General features: G+C 33.5%; 1 protein-coding gene across 3 annotated transcripts; it reads right to left on the minus strand.

Annotated features, from left to right (window-relative positions):
* Window positions 1-9,265: 9,265 nt before the first annotated feature.
* LOC110816289 (putative protein phosphatase 2C 59) lies at window positions 9,266-16,426 on the minus strand. 3 transcript variants are annotated; one of them, XM_022044421.2, is made up of 9 exons: window positions 16,234-16,424; window positions 15,741-15,881; window positions 13,128-13,255; window positions 12,360-12,458; window positions 12,084-12,242; window positions 11,431-11,517; window positions 11,218-11,309; window positions 10,138-10,212; window positions 9,266-9,970 (listed from the first exon to the last, which is right to left on the minus strand). In XM_022044421.2, the coding sequence occupies exons 1-9, from the start codon at window positions 16,263-16,265 to the stop codon at window positions 9,776-9,778; spliced, it is 1,008 nt and encodes a 335-aa protein (XP_021900113.1). In that variant the 5' UTR covers window positions 16,266-16,424; the 3' UTR covers window positions 9,266-9,775. The 3 variants fall into 3 exon arrangements, with proteins under 3 accessions (XP_021900113.1, XP_021900115.1, XP_021900114.1); XM_022044423.2 differs by having other exon boundaries at window positions 15,741-15,968; window positions 16,234-16,422; XM_022044422.2 differs by lacking the exon at window positions 10,138-10,212 and having other exon boundaries at window positions 16,234-16,426.
* Between the last annotated feature and the right edge of the window lie 2,240 nt (window positions 16,427-18,666).

The following is an 18,666-nucleotide window of genomic DNA, read 5'->3' on the forward strand; positions in this document are numbered from 1 at the left end:
AGCCTATTTAAATGCATTTTTAGTTGTCAAATAAATAAGCTACTACACGCATAAAACTCATGTTTATTAAAATGTTGGCGATTAAATTACTTTTTTATTTTTCTGCAGCCTTCATTTGTTGTCTGTTGTATTTTCTTGTAGTTGTAGCAACTTTGCATCAACAATGGGTTCATCGAAGCCTCCTTCCCCAATTGATCCAAGACAGAACAATTTTGTTTCACCATTCCCAAACTCCAAACGTTGGGTCATCTTTGCTTAGAACTTGGATAGAACCGTCTATAAACTTTAAGCTTATCTTTTGAAATCAACCTTCATTTTCATAGATCTGGACCATAAGTGAAAGTTGTTTTCAGTAAACAATCAAGTTAGATGAACTGATGGATTTTCATTAGGATGTCGATAAAATGGATTCTTAAGAATCTCTTCAATTTTTGAAGAATCTATGACAATTGAGATAATATTCATAATGAGAAATTAGTGCAGAGATCAAACAGGAAATCAGATTGTTTCTTCTTTTTCTTCTCTTAGCCTTTCATACCATTCGTTGAAAACTTGGAGAACGTAATAACAATCTCCCAACTCTAAATTCTCTTTTACGTATGATTTTTATGACTATTGAAGAAGCTGCTGCCGCACGACAAGAGAGATTAAAGCTCGAATATCATAACAAAATGTGAAGTCGATAAAAGATGAGAGATGTGGATGAAATAAAAAAGACAAGTATAGAATAAAGTTACGTACTTTATTAAGCTGAATAGGAAGTATTTGTACACAAAAAAATTGATTAACAAATTAATAACTAATTAACAAACTAATCACTAACTAATTTAATAAATTAATAACTAAAGCGAACTAATTAACATAATACTTATCTTAAACATAGTGCAAGTTATAAGAGGAGAAATATTCAGGGTCAATGTTGGTTTTCTATATATCCATATCGTTAGTTAATAGTTGGTTTATGTGAATGCACGTATATATACACACATTGTGTAACCCCAATTTTATACCTAGTTCTTTCCTGATAGTTAATATACTTATAAATATATACACACGCACACATAACATTAGCATAAAATTTGTGTATATGTTTACCGTTGGCAGATAAAGCTACTACCTGAAGACCCAAGAGAGAAGCACGCTCTGGTTTTTAATTATGATTTAGTTTTTTCTATTAATTAACACTAAGTTTTTTTTTTTTTTTTCCAAAGAAAAGAAAAGCAATTGTCTTACCCACTAAAACTTGTATTATAATTTCTGAGAAATGATTTTTCTGGTGGAGTGATAAGTTTATTGTAATTTTCTTTTTACATTTTTTATACAACTTACTATTTTGAAAGTGAATTATAATATTTTATTTAATATTTTCAAATTTTAATTTATTAATATTTTAATAAAATAACAGTGATCGAGTTAAATTTTTTTTAATATATTTTTATTAATATATTAAAAAATTAATGTCCAACCTGAATTTTAATTTATTAAAAAAGTCATTTGAATACTATTAAAATATGTTGTCCTTCCACTAAAATGAATTCAAATGTATAACTTCTCATGTATAGAACATAGGTGAGCTATTCATTTTTTTCTTTAAAAAATTAAACTAATAAATTTTTATGCTCATATATGTAACACCCGGGCCTGGAATTTGGCCCGGGATAAATTTTTCCAACTTATATAATATATATAAATTTAATTAAATTTTATTTTAATTTAATTTTTATTAACTTTTTGAGAAAAAATGAATTAGAGATGAAATTGAAAAAAATTCTGAAAAAAATGGGTGAAATTATGAATAAGGGGAATGTTTTTAAAAGAAAATTTGAAAAGATGAGGTGAAATCGCAAAAAGGGAAAATATAACCACGTGGGACGGCCATGTCAGCAACCATGATGAACCAGAACACGCTGTGTGGTGGAGATGCTGACATCGGCTCCACGCGGGCTATCCGCATGTCTGGACGATCTGACGGTCCAGATCACATCTCGCGCACACGGATGGCTCAGAGATGTTTCCCCTTCAGGCGCAATCGAATGGTCAGATTCAATCCGATTGTACGGCTCAGATTCATTCCCCGAATAAGAAGGATCCAACGGCTAGGAAATGGCCACGTGTCTCTGCGCGGACGACCTAGATCGACTCGAAGAGGTTATTTAAACATCGTGTTCCAAGGAACCCTAATCCTAGCCGCACCAGTCCTCGCCGAAGAAGAAGAAGAAGGGCGGCCAGAAAAGAAATTGACCGTCGTTGCTACCTTATTGGAGTCACTGCTGATGCCGAAAAAGGTAACTTTTTCCTCGTTCCCGCTCAGAATTCGATCCCAAGTCTCCCCATGCCCATATCGGAGCCAAATGGTCGACAAGTGAGCCAAAAACTGCAGGGAAAGCTCGGCCGAGCCACCGCGGTCAAAATAAAAAATCCTCTCCGATGACCCCCTTCTCGTTTCTCGTTTCGCATGATTATTTTACCACCGTGTTCACCATCCCTTTCTAGTGTAGGTTAGCCATAGAGGGACCCCACCCGCGAAGGAGGACCAGTGGAGCCGCCGCACCCAGAGACCCCTCCACCAATAAGTTTCAATTTATGGGTAAAATCGGCCAACCAAGGCCTCCTAACTCATTTTTTCGTAGGTTTACGAGTAAGACCAAAAAAAAAATGGCCAAAACTGTTTAAAACTAGCTAGACTAAGGAGGACCAGTGGAGCCGCCGCACCCAGAGACCCCTCCACCAGTAAGTTTCAATTTACGGGTAAAATCGGCCAACCAAGGCCTCCTAACTCATTTTTTCGTAGGTTTACGAGTAAGACCAAAAAAAATGGCCAAAACTGTTTAAAACTAGCTAGACTAAGGAGGACCAGTGGAGCCGCCGCACCCAGAGACCCCTCCACCAATAAATTTCAATTTACGGGTAAAATCGGCCAACCAAGGCCTCCTAACTCATTTTTTCGTAGGTTTACGAGTAAGACAAAAAAAAATGGCCAAAACTGTTTAAAACTAGCTAGACTAAGGGGAACTATCGCCGATTAAACCGCCATAGGGTCACTCAGTCTCTCACTAACATAATCCAGTCCCTCTTCCACGAGACTCAGCTCCACCTATGATGGACCCTGACTATATTGAGAGGTACAAGAGACTAAACTCATATAACTTTGCAAGGACATCCTCCTTCGAAGAGGCCAAGTATTAATTAGCAGAGACAGAAAAGGCCTTCGCAACACTTGGAGTGGTCCCTGACTAAAAGGTTGTATTTGCCACCTACATGCTTGTGGGTGAGGCAGGCCACTGGTGGCAGTTGACGTAGGCGACCCTACCCATTCCAGTCACTTGGTAACAGTTCCTCGTAACCTTCAATTTAGAGTACCTTCTAGAGCATTTTTGACATTTAAAGGAAATAAAGTTTGCACACCTAATCTAAGGTGATATGATAGTGTCAGAGTATGCCCGAAGGTTCCTAGAGTTGGACTAGTATTCCCCTTAGAGTATGATAGATGAAGGCAGAAAGGTAAGAAAGTTTGAGTGGAGCCTTCATTCTGAGATCAGACAACAGTTGTATGTGTTTGAGCTCAGCACCTACTCAGTAATTCTGGTCAAGACACAGCTAGTAGAGAGGAACTTTCGTACTTTTCCTTAAGCAGTAGGCAATTTCAGACCTCTGGTCCCACACCGCAGACATCACCTACTATATCAGTTCAACAGAATAAGAGACATAGGCTTGTGACTCAAGCTCCTTTTCAGGCCTTGACAACAAGACACGGCAGGACTTGTCAGTCCTATGTCAAGAATCATGGGGAATGAACCTGCTTTCGCCTCAACAATACTTGTCGTATATGTGGAAGTGCTCAACACTACGCGAGAAAGTGCCCACGAAGTCAAAATCAGGTCAGGCCTCTCATATAGGGTAGAGCTTACACCCTCACCCAGTAAGATGCTGAAGCCAACTCAGACGTAATACAGGGTATGTACATTATTTGTAACTACCTTGCACATATTTTGATTGATACTTGTGCTTCACATTCTTTTATATAACATATTTTTACAAAATATTTGAATATATAACCTGAAAATCTTGATTCTATGTTGTTTGTGTCTACTCTTAGGCATGAGACACTACTAGGAGATGTCATATACAAAGCTTGTATCGTAGAGATAGCTGATAGAGAATTGAGTGTAGACCTGATAGAAGTAGACACAGGGAATTTTGATGTAATTTTGGGAATGAATTGGTTAACGACGTATCACGCCACCGTAGATTATTTTTACAAGAAACTTGTATTCAATCTTTCTAATGAAGAGTCATTCACAAATTAATAAAAGTGTTAGATATTTTTTCCCTCATAGCAATTGCATCGTTATATGATACTTTAACTCGATTGTCTTTTCTATATTAGGCAAAGATAAGAAAGAAATTTGCACACAAGAGATCCTTGTGGTCCAAGAATTCTCAGATGTATTTCCTGATGAACTATCTGGACTGCCAGTGGATAGGGAAGTCGAATTTATCATAGATCTTCAACCTAGCACCCAGTGTATCTCAGTTGTCCCTTACCGCATGAGTCGGATAGAGATGGAAGAGCTGAAGAAACATATAGAAGAATTGTAGGATAGTGGATTCATCTGACACAATATATCTTCTTGGGATGCTGGAGTCACGTTTGCAAGGAATGGGAATGGGTCTATGAGGTTATGTATTTACTACAGGGGATTGAATAGAGTCACAATCAAGAATAAGTACCCCTTCTCGCGGATTAATGATTTTTTCCATCAGTTACAGGGTGCTCAGGTTTTCTTCAAGATAGACTTGCGTTCAGATTACTATCAGGTAAATATCAGTGCAGAGGACATTCCCAAGACAGCTTTTAGAACTAGGTACAAAAATTATGAGTTCCTAGTCATGCCATTTGGGCTAATTAATGCGTCAACAATTTTTATGCATTTGATGAACAGGATTTTTATGAAATTTTTGGATCCGTTCGTCATTTTGTTCATTGATGATATCTTAGTCTGTTAAAAGAGCAGAGAGGAACACGCTCGTCGCGTGACTCAGGTTTTACAATTTCTCAGAAAAAATAAGTTATATGCAAAATTGAGCAAGTGTAGGTTCTGACTTGAGTAGACTATCTTTCTGGAGCACATAATATCAAAAGATATGGTGTCAGTGAACCCCGAAAAGGTTGAGATAGTACTTAATTGTAGAAAATTAACTTCGGTTAAGGAGATCCGTAGCTTTCTAGGAATGACAGGATGTTACCGCGGGTTCGTAGAATGGTTTTCTAGCCTAGCCGCTCTATTGACCTGACTTACACAAAAGAACGTCAAGTTTGAATAGAATGAGGATTGCAAAAGGAGTTTTACAGAACTCAAGAAGTGGTTGACTACCGCACCTGTGTTGGCTCTATCGAGTGGAACGGGTAGATAAACAGTGTGTAGTGATGCCTCCTATCTAGGATTAGGTTGTGTTCTGATACAGCATGAGAATGTTATAACCTATGGGTCCAGTCAGCTGAAGAGTCATGAAAAGAATTACCCTACCCACGATTTGAAATTTACCACTATTATCCACGTCTTGAAGACCTTATGCAACTACTTGTATGGGGAGATTTTTGAGATTTATACGGACTATAAGAGTTTGAAGTATATATTCACTTAGAAAGATCTCAACATGCATAAAAGGTGTTGGATAGAGCTCCCCAGTGACTATAATTATAAGATTTTGTATCCCCAAGGCAAGGGTAATGTGGTAGTTGACACACTCAGCATAAAAAGTACAGGTATGTTGGCTAACCTAATAGTTTTTAAATGCAGGGTAATAGGGGTTGTACAACAAATATGGCTTTAGGACTTGAAGATGGTTACATGTTTGACCCATCTGACTGTCCAACTTGAACTGATTCGAAGAATAAATGAAGTCCAATTGACTGATTCCACCCTAGCAGCTCTCGAAAAGGATACAGAACAGGGAGTAAATCCAAAGTTTCAAGTCTCTGCCGATGGGTTACTCAGGTTCCAAGACAGAGTGTGTGTTCTAGAAGGCAGTGAACTGAAAAGGGATATTATGACAGAGACCCATAACTCAAAGTTCACCATGCATTCCAAAAGTACTAAGATGTATCAAAGTATGCGATCCCGTTTTTGGTGGAGCGGGATGAAAAGAGATATTGTCGATTTCGCCTCCAAGTGCCTTATATGTTAACAAGTTAAGGCAGAATATCAACGCCCAGGTAGACTACTTCAGCCATTACTGATCTCAAAGTGAAAATGGGAACATATCACCATGAATTTTATGATATGAGTGTCTAAGACACGCTCGAGACATGATGTTATCTATGTAATTATCGACCGACTCACCAAGTCTTCTCACTTCTTGGCTATCAAAATGATTGACCCCTTAGACAAGCTAACAAGAATTTATATATGGGATATAGTTAGGCTACATGGAGTTTCGATGACAGTGGTATTCGACAGAGACCCCAGGTTTACTTCTCGTTTTTGGTCTAGTTTACAGCAAGTGATGGGAATGAAACTATCCATCAACATCGCATTCCACCCTCAAACCGTTGGACAATCAGAACAGACAATTCGCACACTAAATGATATGCTCTGAGCTTGAGTTATATACTTCGGGGGCCATTGAGATAATCACTTATCATTGATAGAGTTCACCTATAATAACAGTTACCAAGCAAATATCAACATGACCCCGTATGAGGCATTGTATGACTGACCTTGTAGGTCGCCAATCTGTTGGGAAGAGGTGGGTGATAAAAAATTGTTCGACCCAAATCTTGTAGAGGAGACCACAACGAAGATAATTAAAATCAAGAAAAACATCCAGACAGCTCAGAGTAGGTAAAAGAGTTATGCAAACACCCGAAGGAGAGATTTAGAATTTGAGAAATGCGATCTAGTCTTTCTTAAAGTCACCCCTTTCAAGGGAATCAACAGCTTTGGTAAGAGGGGAAAATTAAATTCCCGGTTCATTAGACCATTTGAAATCTTGAACAAGATCGATACGTCCACCTACAGACTAGTACTGTAATAATCGATAATATTGTGTTTTCTTAAAATTAGAAAACCCTAAAAATAATTACATATCACTAATGAAGCCGGAACCGGCTAGTACATATTTTTCTAGTTTACTGTTTATCTTCTCCTGTACTACTCAAAGTTCTTATTATTACACTGTGTGCATTAAATTGCTAGTTTTAATTGCTTCCTCGGTTATTTAGTTTACTTAATTATATGACCTTCATTTATTGATTCGTTTTGCAATAAATATCTCAATCATGTTTCTTATTGTATGTATCGCCGATTTGTATGATTCACCGTTTATATGTAAATATGATATATTGGTATGTAACTGGTAATTGGTTAATTATGTGAATCTATGTATAAAATGCTTACTGTGTACCTTGAAAAAGAATGGACAGACCCGGTACATAGAGAATCCTACTGTAATATTATCTCAGTCAGACGGGACTAAGAAGTCTCATACCAGAAAGGTTTAGAAGACATAGTTCACCCTCATACCGGATAAGGTATCAAGAAGATGGTATGTTTGACACTCATTACTGGACGGGGTATGGAGATAGCCGGTTAATTGACAAATTTGGATATTAGGTTCATGCATAAGGGGACATCCTTATGCACCCCCAGAGGTACCAGTAAACATGTAAAAAGAAAAATTGTTGTTCTTACTCACTTGTATATGAAATCATACCGTTATTTAAGTTATTGTCCTTATAGGTCAATTTTGAAAACTTGTAACAGTAAGTATAAGATAAACGGTTTTATGTTAAATGAATTTATTTAAGAAAATAAATGGCTCAATTAGTTATTTTATAATTTTTATCAATTTTCGGTTTTCCGTATCAGTGATTAGTATAATATTCTTACTGAACTAGTGTAGTTCATCCCCCTATTTAACTATTTAAGATCAAGAAGATTAAGATCCAGATCCTTAATAGCAAAAGGGTTGCGAGTAACGGTTATTACCCGGATCCCATCAAAGTTGCCAGCGAAAGTTAACCCCATAAAATTTTAGCTTTATTTCTGTTATGTTATTTTAACTCTTATCAAAACTGGATATTCTCGTATTTCTATTGGGCATTATAAATTACTGTGTAAGTAATGTAAACTCTAATTATTATTTGTTTCCGCTATTTTAATATATATGCTCATTTCCATAAAGGTTGGACTTTTACAATATATTAGGCACTAATATGTACTTTTTTAAAGGGATAAATTATACTAATAACTTTTTAGTTTTAAAAATACATATATTTATTAGTTTCTTAATGCATGCTACTCACATGTTTTTTTTTACTTATTAAAATATATAATTAATTTAATTATGTTTTTCTCTTTGTTAGATTTTTTAAAAATAAATTATATAAAAATTAGTAGAAAATAACAAAAATTATATATTGTTAATATAAATAATATAAGTCAGTGATCTATATTAGTCATACTATAATTATTTTATAATTTATTATAAACAAAAATAATACAACTAATTAAAAATTAAAAATTTGAATATATCCGGTAAAAATAAAAAAGAATGTTTTATAAATTAAAATATTATTAACTAAAATAATTTATTTTAATTATTATTAAATATTTCGTAAAAAAATATATTATATTCAATGTATATAAAATGAATACATATTCGAAAAAAAATTTCATATAGTTAAAAATATTACTAATTCAAGTAATTTATTTTAATATATGGTCAAGCTGACATATACCTACCCTCGGTGACTGATCTTTTTAGACGACAACTTTGAGGTGGAAAATGTACCAAGACAAGGCTAAACATCCATACTTTAGCTACAATATTATCAGCTAATAAACATTTGATTTCTGCAAAAATTCAATGCTGCGTGCACCATTAATTTTTAGTTTTGACTTTCCATCGGTTCTAATATGAATATTATTTCCATATATTAAATTCCTTAATCGTAAAAGTTCAGTTATTGTTTGGGCGAATATGACGATAATATTAAAAACTAAAAAAAAAAAACAAAGAATACCAAATGAGCGGGAAACAAAAGCACCATTTTGATTAATATGAGAATTAAAACCTAAAATTGAATAAAGTTAAATGAAAAATATATAAATTAAATGTCAGTGTTGAATTCATAACGTTTAATTAATAAGCATTGAGTAAATAAGAGAACAACAATTTTATTGTAAGATGCTGTACACTGCTTAGTTAAGGAGCCAAACTCAGTCTATACAAAATAAATCTTTTAACAAACTAAAAACCATTTCAAAGGAGGAAGCTTAACATCTAATCTTGTCATTGAACAAGATCCTGATGGCCAAGCAAACAAACACTTCATTCAAGTGACACCAGGCAGACCTTGTTTTGAATTGTAAAACAACAAACACAAATCCGACAACAGCCACAAAACAGGAAGATTTACAACACAGACATAACTGCTACTTCAGCCTTCAGACTACAAATTCAGACAAGCCTTTCTACCAAACACCAAACATGAAGACACCAAAGTACAGAAGCTAAACTCAGGTACACTTCTATTCTATAGGCTGATAAAATAAGTAATACAATTTAGCAGCCTGATAAGTCTGTCCAAATTTTCTAGCAAAAAGTACAATGCTACTGTTCCTTTTTCTTTTTCTTTTGATTTTGTCTGAACTAGCTATGATGAACCTGCTGAACATTACGCTGCCTACAACTCCCATCAACTAAGAGCTTCAGGATTAGTGCTGTGCTGTAAGGACGCTTACAAAGAGCCAGCATAAGAGGAACCCCCTTAGTTAGCAGAGTTGCTAAGAGAGGAACCTCCTTGGCTGGCAGATCCACTGGGAGTTGAACCACCTTGATGGGTCAAGAAACGAACAAAAACACAGGTTATATTATCCGCACTGCCTCTTCGATAGGCCTCCATCATCAGCCTCTTTGCAGCCTCCTCAGGATCCTCAATTGGTTTTGTCATAGCAACAGCTTCCTGAGAACAAGTAAAGATCAGATGAAGATCAAAGTACCAAATAAGTAACCATAAAACAACTGAGCAGTATTGGATAACAATATTATCCAGTTTCTATTAAGCACAACCTCCACGATATATTTTTAAGGACAAAAGAGCAAAAAATGGGAAAGAAAAAAATCTGCAACCTCATTTGTGACAACATCCCAAAGTCCATCACTTGCAAGGATGAGAAACTCCAGAGAGCTGTCAATCTTTTCCTCCTAAAGTTACCACAGAGAGTGTCAGTGACCAACTATTGTTAGACTCTATACTGTCTTTCAGTAGTGCAAGAAACATTAGGATTACGTTTGGAACAGATCCAGAACTTTTTTGGAATCCATTTATAAATTCATACTTAATTCAGCAAGAAAATTGTGAAGAACTTTCATAAAATGATAAATTAGGGCAAGTCTACAGTATCCCTTCTTATGCGGAGTACCAAGTACTTAAAAGACCTGATTATATTTTTTTACTAATTGGATTATCACTTGTTACCATTTTAACTTATTATCTTTTACCATCGAACTCCATTGCCAATTGACAAGGGGACTAATTCATAGCCAATAAGTAATTAAAATAGTAATAAAACATAGCCAAATGGCAATGCGACATAGCAAATTTTATGAGATATTGGTACTTCCAAATAACTGGAGGTATGTAACAAATCAGAATTTGATCTCATGAAATTCCATCAAATGAACTACCAAGGATAGATTTGCAATGAATTCCACAAAATGTTTTGAGTGACTACAATATGTTTGGAACAAATTAACTTCATTTCTGGATTAAATTGACATCTATTTTGACTATGAGTACAAAAATCCCTTCAATGATAACATAATGATCTCATCAATTTTTTAAGTGGAACAGAAACAAAATATTTTAGTAAAAATTCTAAATTCTGTTTGGAATAATCCAATATGTTAGTTGTTTTTATCATTTTCTGAGGAATTTGCATAATCTTCAGACTCGATTTTTAAATGAACTGCACAAATGAAATTCATTTGCTTCAAAAATAGCCTAGGTCTTTTTCAATCTCTCATTCTCTAGAAAAATAAAGGAACTCTAAATAAAGGAAAGAATTTGGGATACACAGAAGTGATAGTTATAGAAAAATTTAGTCATGATAGATGTTTTCCAGCAAACTTTTTCATGTTAATTACCAGAGAAAAAGCCTCATCCCCTCTAGATGTTAAAGAATAAAAATTTAATAACAATAATCATACCTGAATTTCTGGATCCGCAACAACATATTGCTTAAGGAGTCGATCACCAAATGCACGTGAGACAGCAAGAACCCCTCCAACTCTCCAAGTACCTATTGGTAAAGTTCCAGTAATTAAAAGAGGGCGAAAGAGGAACAATTTACCACAGCAGAAGAGAGGACAGCAAAATTAGGATTAAAGGGGGGGAATGCAGAACATCGTTTAGAGTCCTACCAGCCCACATCACAAATCCTCCAGCATCCTCAATCCGTTGACGCTCGTCAGTCTGATCAGGCTTGTGATCTCGGGATACAGCAATAGCTGCAAACAAGTTGATTGCACAAGAGAATCATGTCAAAAGAGTTTAACATAGCAAGGAAGCAATCCTCCTAAAAAAAAATCTTTTTAAATTGCTTTAAAATATATTCAGAAAGTAGCCAAATGCATTTATCAATACCATCTTATTTACTAAGCAATACCCAACAAATATGTTAAAAAGGAATCAATTTCATCTTTCTTTTTCTTGTGTTTATTTAACAGATAACAACACAAGGAATATCACAACACAAGTGAGGTATCAATAATTGTAAAAGATGACAACATTGAACGCCATTAGCAAAAGAAATAGAAGCTTACATTTTTTTAACAGCTAGCATAATCATGTGTCGTATATCTATCAGTTCCCAAATGGATGCAATCTCTAATAGATGCCATGACCGAGTCACTTGAGTTATTTCATTGGCATTTCCATTAAGAACAGAAAAAAGAATCATATCCCTTATCCCTTCCCACATAACCCCAAACAAAAAAAGAAAAGGCAAAGGAGACCATGGAAATGAAACGCAAAAATAGAAAATGAAATAGAAAACAAAGCTTCTGAGACTTACCATTGCCATCTCTGCAGATTACAGCTCTAGAGTCTCCAACATTTGCAACAAGCAAACGATCACCAACGAGTACAGCTGTAGAAGCTGTTGAACCAGCATCCCTATTCTGATTATTTTCTAATTTTAGAAATTCAGAGTCTGTGTGATTATATGCATCAGCTGGAGGATGAAAGCAATTTATTTAAAAAATTAAAACAAAGTCAGTTGGATGGCCAAGCAGTTAATATGGCATTATTAACTGAACTATGCAGGTACAATCAGCAAGAGAATAATAACCAATAGCTGATTTGGTATCAGAAATGAACTTTGGATGCTTGATCAGATTACTGAAAAGATTTTGTTTCACATACTCAGCAGCTCGTGCACCTCCATGACCTGAAAGAACCATTTGCAAAGAACTTACTTCAGAGGTATGTGGTACCGTAACGGAGGAACTATATAAATACATACATAAATACATAGAAAAGCAACCTGACAGAAACACAGTCAATTTATGATCCTAGTAACCAAGGACATCTAGCTCATATGACATTAAGCTTTCATTATAGAGTTTGCAAATTGAGTTTGAATCCTACTTTCCACTGCGTTTAACAAAAATTTATGACGCCTGGTAAGCAAGCTTAGTCCTCTTCAAGCATACAGAGACACGAAGCTACCTTCAGAAAGAATCAAACGTACTGGCTTAAATCCATTATCAAAAACTGAAAATCAGTTGAACAATAGATTTAACTAAGATAACTAACTAACAAGCTTTGGCTCGACAGTTATCATTGCTTTATTTCATGTTGGAGAGTCAATGTCAACTTTTGTCTAGCCTTGTATATTATATTGTACTTAAAAAAGCAACAGATAACTAAATCTTGAGAAAAGCATTTCAGCCACATCCTCCTATTACAAATTAACGTATACCATAGTAGCGAACATGCTGGTCTATTCATAGCTAGATTCCACCCATAATGTATTTAACAAATAGAGGCTGAAAATGACAAGGTTATATTTAATGGATTAGTTCTGAAACATTCACATTAAAAGTGAGAGAGATACCATCAAAAACTCCAAATAGGCCAACTATCTCTCCATCAACACCATCAATTCTTGTCTCATAGAAATCTTCCATTGAAGATCTTTTCCCAGGAGAGCTTGCATATCCATAGCTGAATTTTCCATTTTGACTGAAAAATAATACATAAAACTTCAAATTAGACAGATCAAATGTGTACAAATTGTCAATTATGATTTAGAATAAATGCAATGAACTGTTTGTGCACATCAAGTTTCAAGTTTTTTAGCGAACACTTCTTTCCAACAGGAACTTATGCACAGATGGATTCAGTAAGTTGCTTTTGCCAAACTAGTCAACTACCATGATACCCTACCCCCATTTTCATGTGATTAACAAACTTTATGCAAAGATTCAAGTCAACTAATATCAAAAACTTGAGTTTAAGATTTTTCAACAGTGTTTTAGCATGCAAGAATTGCAGTATTATAATGTCATCAAAACATGAACTAGCCTGGTTATTCTATACTGGTATGTTCTTGGACAGGTTGTTTTGATGGACTTATTTTCTTGATAAAAAATATTTAAAGAATACTTGGTAAAAAAATCCATAGGATACCCCTTAGAGGTACTAAAAGCTCTATGACTCTTAGTCCAAAAAAGGGTTCCTAAGACCAACTTTTTTCAGAGCTCTAGGTGGAAATAAAAGCTTTCTTTGTTTCTTAACATCAATTTTGACAGAAGTACCCTTTATTAAAATAAAATATATGAAGCTATCTATATAAAATCACATAGTTAGACTAGTTTTTTTTATTCTTTTCTCAATTTTTACTAATTTTTTAGCTTGAAATTATAATTTGGCCAAACACAGAGCTTATTAGCCTTATAAATATTTTTTCAGATTAAAGCAGCCTAAAAAGTTCATTTGAGCTAAAAGGTATAAAGCAGAAAAAAGCCGAGACAAACCACCTTTTCATGAACCCTTTGATTGTTGTTGTGAGTATAGCAGAGATGAGCATATCAAGGATTTAAATGTAGCATATTGTAATATTTCTATCCCTCATAAAGAAAATATGGGACCAATGATAGTCAACAACTTAAAATTGAGATTTTGGAGGCCTGTGTTTTGTGCTTGAAGAATTGTTGGGTCAATGATACCTGAGGCTGGAGCACTAAACCTACTATATTGCTGACCAAATTAACATGATCCAACTTAAAGAGTAATAACAAATGCGGAACATGCTAAAAGGACTTGAAAGTTGAATGATGATCCTCAACAAAATAATCATTTCAAAGGCATCAACAACTGATGCAATGCAAAGCAAAAGAAATTTGAGAGACCAACAGTGCAACCACGGATGCAGATCACCATTAAAACATTTCCTTCATAAGAACAACAAATTCAAACTATTTACATCTCACAGCTTCATGTTTAGTGACAGGTTGAAACAATTAACTACATGCAGTTCTATTCCTTCAACAAATCCAATTAGGCTTCTGCTTCTCAGAGATCATATGTCCAAAAAATCTCACTAGAACCATGCATGTCATCTAAGAATTTGCAGATTAAAATTAGTTCTCAATTAGAAAAAAGGAAAAGAAAAAAAAACTATGTACTCAACTTCATATGTGAATGCAACAGGAATAGGTGATCTAGTTTATTTGATGTCAGTGTCTAGCATGAATTTATCAAAATGAAACTAAGCTAGATCAAACAAAAGAAATAATGCATTAAAAATATACTTCATCTTTGCTTTGACATCAGTGTCTAGCGTGAACAACAAAATAAACTACGCTAGATCGGACAAATGAAAGCACGCACAAAATTAGTTAATTTTCGTTTTGGCATTCATGCCTAGCGTCAACGACAAATGACACTAGCAAGATCCGACAAACAAAGAAACAAGGATAACTGTCTAGTTTTTCCAAGTCGACAGATCCTTTTACGTGTCCATATGACAAATCTTAAAGTAGTCATTGACTCCATTCATCTCTATGTCACCAACCATTATGAATAAACATCCTCAAGGATTTTAATACCTAAAAGGGCTAAGAAATTGACAAGAAACAGAATATTGAGGATATTATGTCGGATTATTCCATAATTCAAGGAGACTTTATTTGCATTAATTTGATACACATATACGTATGTATTTCCATCAATCCAGTTCTTTTGCTTTACATTCCTCTCTATCCTTCCACAGTGTCAATTCCTCATTTAGAAATTTCTCCTCATGGGTATTACTGATAGTAAAACCCATCAAGTAAAGGATCCTGTCCTCAGTTTAGATTAAATTGAAAATCTATGATAAAATAAAAAAGAATAAAAGAAGTCCTAAAGAAACCACGTTAATAAACTATCGTAAGAATCAATCTATAGAAACTGTCTACATAAATCTATAGCCCATAGATTATATTATTTCTACAAGAAGAAGATCTATCGAGCATCAACTATCGTGAACATATAGTCAAAAGAGAGTCCATGCAGTACACAAAAGATAATAACATACTTGCCAAATAAATGGTGCAAAGACAAAGAAAAGTAGAAGAATAATATAGCAGGCAACCAAAGAAAAAGGTAAAAGAAAAAAAAAGCGAGAAATAATGCATTTCTAGATCTGTCTAACGAATTGATGAACATTAAATACGGTATTAACCTGAGACCTCCGCCGCTAACTGGCGCATCCTCACCGTGCGGCAAGACTGAATTAAGGTAGCCCATAGCTTTTCCTCTTGTTTCGTTGATGAAAATAGGAAAATAGAGAAACAGCAACAGTGTTGGCAGTTTACTAATGACTCTACAAAGAAAAAACAATAAATCCTCGGTCGCCAATGATCTTTACATTGATCGGATCAATTGAAATTCCTAAATAATTAAGTTTAACCTGCAAGTAAACAAAGAATAACCAAAATCAACAACATGAATTTGATACAAAAGGCACAGATCTTGCAATTATACAAACATGCATCACATATTAAATATAAAAAAAGAAAGAAAATCTAAAATTAGAAGTAGAGGATAGAAAAAACTGAAAAGCAATAAACATATGAAGCGCAATAGAGAATGACAGCATCAAATAAAGGAGAGAAAGAAAGAAATATCAGAAATTGTGATTGAAAGAGAGAGAGAGAGAGAGAGAGAGGAAGCACCTGAGGAGAAGAGAAGAGAAATGAAATGCCATGTGAGAGATAAAGAAGCGTTTGAATTTAGAAAAGGAGAAGAAGAAGAAGAAGAAAGCGAAGGCGATTCTGTTTCATGTTTGGTTTGGTTTGTTGGGCAGCGCAAGGAAGATGAAAAAACCAAAGCAACATCGGAAGTGGAAACAAATGAAAACACAGAAAATGTTTTCAACAAAAAAGAAAAAAGAAATTATTATCACTTATTTTCCGGAATTTATTTTTTTATATTTATTTATTTTTGTTTGTTGATGCTTAAAAATAGGGAGGTGGGGGCATCCGGTACATACGCGTCGCCGAAGCTTACGGTAGGACCAAGTCAAGCCAAAACTAAGAATCGTCTTATCCGGTGGTTGAATTGGACACGTGGCGTACATGCAGAGGCCGTGTATACCCGTTAGTTAATGTCTGTGACACACGGTAAATTTCCTTCCCTCTTATTACCCAAAGTTAGCGGTTTATTGTCTTTCCAACATAGCATAATTGTAATCTTATTAATTTGACTATCATTAAATTCAATCTCAAATTATTATATAATTTTATTAATATTTGACTTATATAAGATTTAGTTCAATTTGCAAGAAAAATTACATTAATTTTTCAATTGGGTTATTATGATAGGCCATTTTGGAATGTACCTTCCAAATATGTTTATATACGTATATATTATAATACTAGATTTATTCATCCATGCACATTTGACAGAAAGTGGGAAAAAAAATGCAAAACCTGAAATTAGAAACAAAATTTTATTTAATTCATGCATAAATAAAAACCAAAGTTGAACAAGAAAAGAAATAAAAAAGTTGAGAGAGAGAGAGGAGGGGGGGGGGGCTGAAAAGAAGAAGAAAATTGGAGAAATTTCTGGAAATTACCTGTATAGTGATATAAGCAAGTATGGTGTTTTAAAATTTTTATATGTTTGTGACAAATATAGCCACATTTATACTTTTAAATAGTAATAAAAATATTTTTTCAAAAAATATACAAAATTATTATTTAAAATAAATTATTATTTTTGAGCTCTGATCTTATTTTTTAAGACATTGATGTTATTATTATATTTTTATTTTCAACTGTTGATTTATATACATAATATTTATTAAAAATGTTAAAAAAAAGTAACAAAAATACATAATACTTTATTTAAAAAAGAAGAGAAAATATTTAGATACTAAAATGCATTCAATCAAACAAGAAAATTAAGATAAATAGACAGCTGTTTCTCATTCCCTCACCAAACAGCAACCTTCACCTTTCATTAAAAACAAAACATATTTTCATCCACATTGATTCAAACATCCATATGATTATAAATAGGAATTTATATAATTAGCATTAAATTTAGAATTTTAACTACACTAAAAACATTTGCAAGTAATTTTGTTACAAACAAACATACATTTTATGTATGAAAAAAAAATCGTAATTTTTTCTAATTTACAACTGGGAACACAAAATAATATCAAAGTTTTTATGTCTCTTCTTTTTTTTTAAAACATTATTATTTAATGAAGATACAAAATTATAATTTAGATTATTTTTGATGATGAAAATATCAGTTAATAAAATTTTTTAAAATATGATTATCTTAATTAAAATAAATAATTTTTTATTGTCCATTCATATGAACTCATAACACATAAGACTCAAACCCAAGCATTAAAAGCTCCCCAAGAATATGCATATCACTACACAAAGTAGATGCACATCTTTAAGGTAATCACATACAATAACTACCAAAAGATAAATGCTAAAATTTACTTCCAACATAATAATTTTTATCCATCTCATAAAATATGTGGGTTTAGTGTTGTTTTACCAAGATTAGTGACAATTTATAAATCTTTAAATTTACAAATTGAGTCTCTCTCTCTATCTCTCTCATCTCTTGAATTAAACTAGAACTTATGTAATGCAGAATTCAAGATCAACAATATGATCAGAAACTCACACAATACTCATAAAGCATAAAAAATTTAAATTATGGTAAACTCTCTTTACTTAATTCACAATCAATATGTGATTAGAACTAAAATAGAAAGGATAAATAAATTTATTATAACGTCATAAGAAAAATGTTGATAAGTTAAAATCAATTTAAGAAAAAAAATTTGATAAAAACATCACAAGTTATATTGATAAGTAGACACCAATCACCACTCAACAAGAAGGTTGAAGAAAGCCCTCAAACCGTCAAGCTAAAAGTTTTCTATTTTATTAATTTGATACTTAAACTTTGAATACAATTTTTTATGCCTATTTATTGTTGGAGGCTATGTGAAATACAAGAAAAAGAAATCTCCTAATTAATTACAATTACTTTTTTAGGAAATAATAAATTATATAATTAAGAAAATAATATTTAATATTAATTAATGTAGGTATGGTTGTCTATCTTGAATT

The sequence above is a fragment of the Carica papaya genome, chromosome 7 (assembly GCF_054855325.1).
Source record: "Carica papaya isolate Zhongbai chromosome 7, ASM5485532v1, whole genome shotgun sequence".
Lineage (NCBI taxonomy): Eukaryota > Viridiplantae > Streptophyta > Magnoliopsida > Brassicales > Caricaceae > Carica > Carica papaya.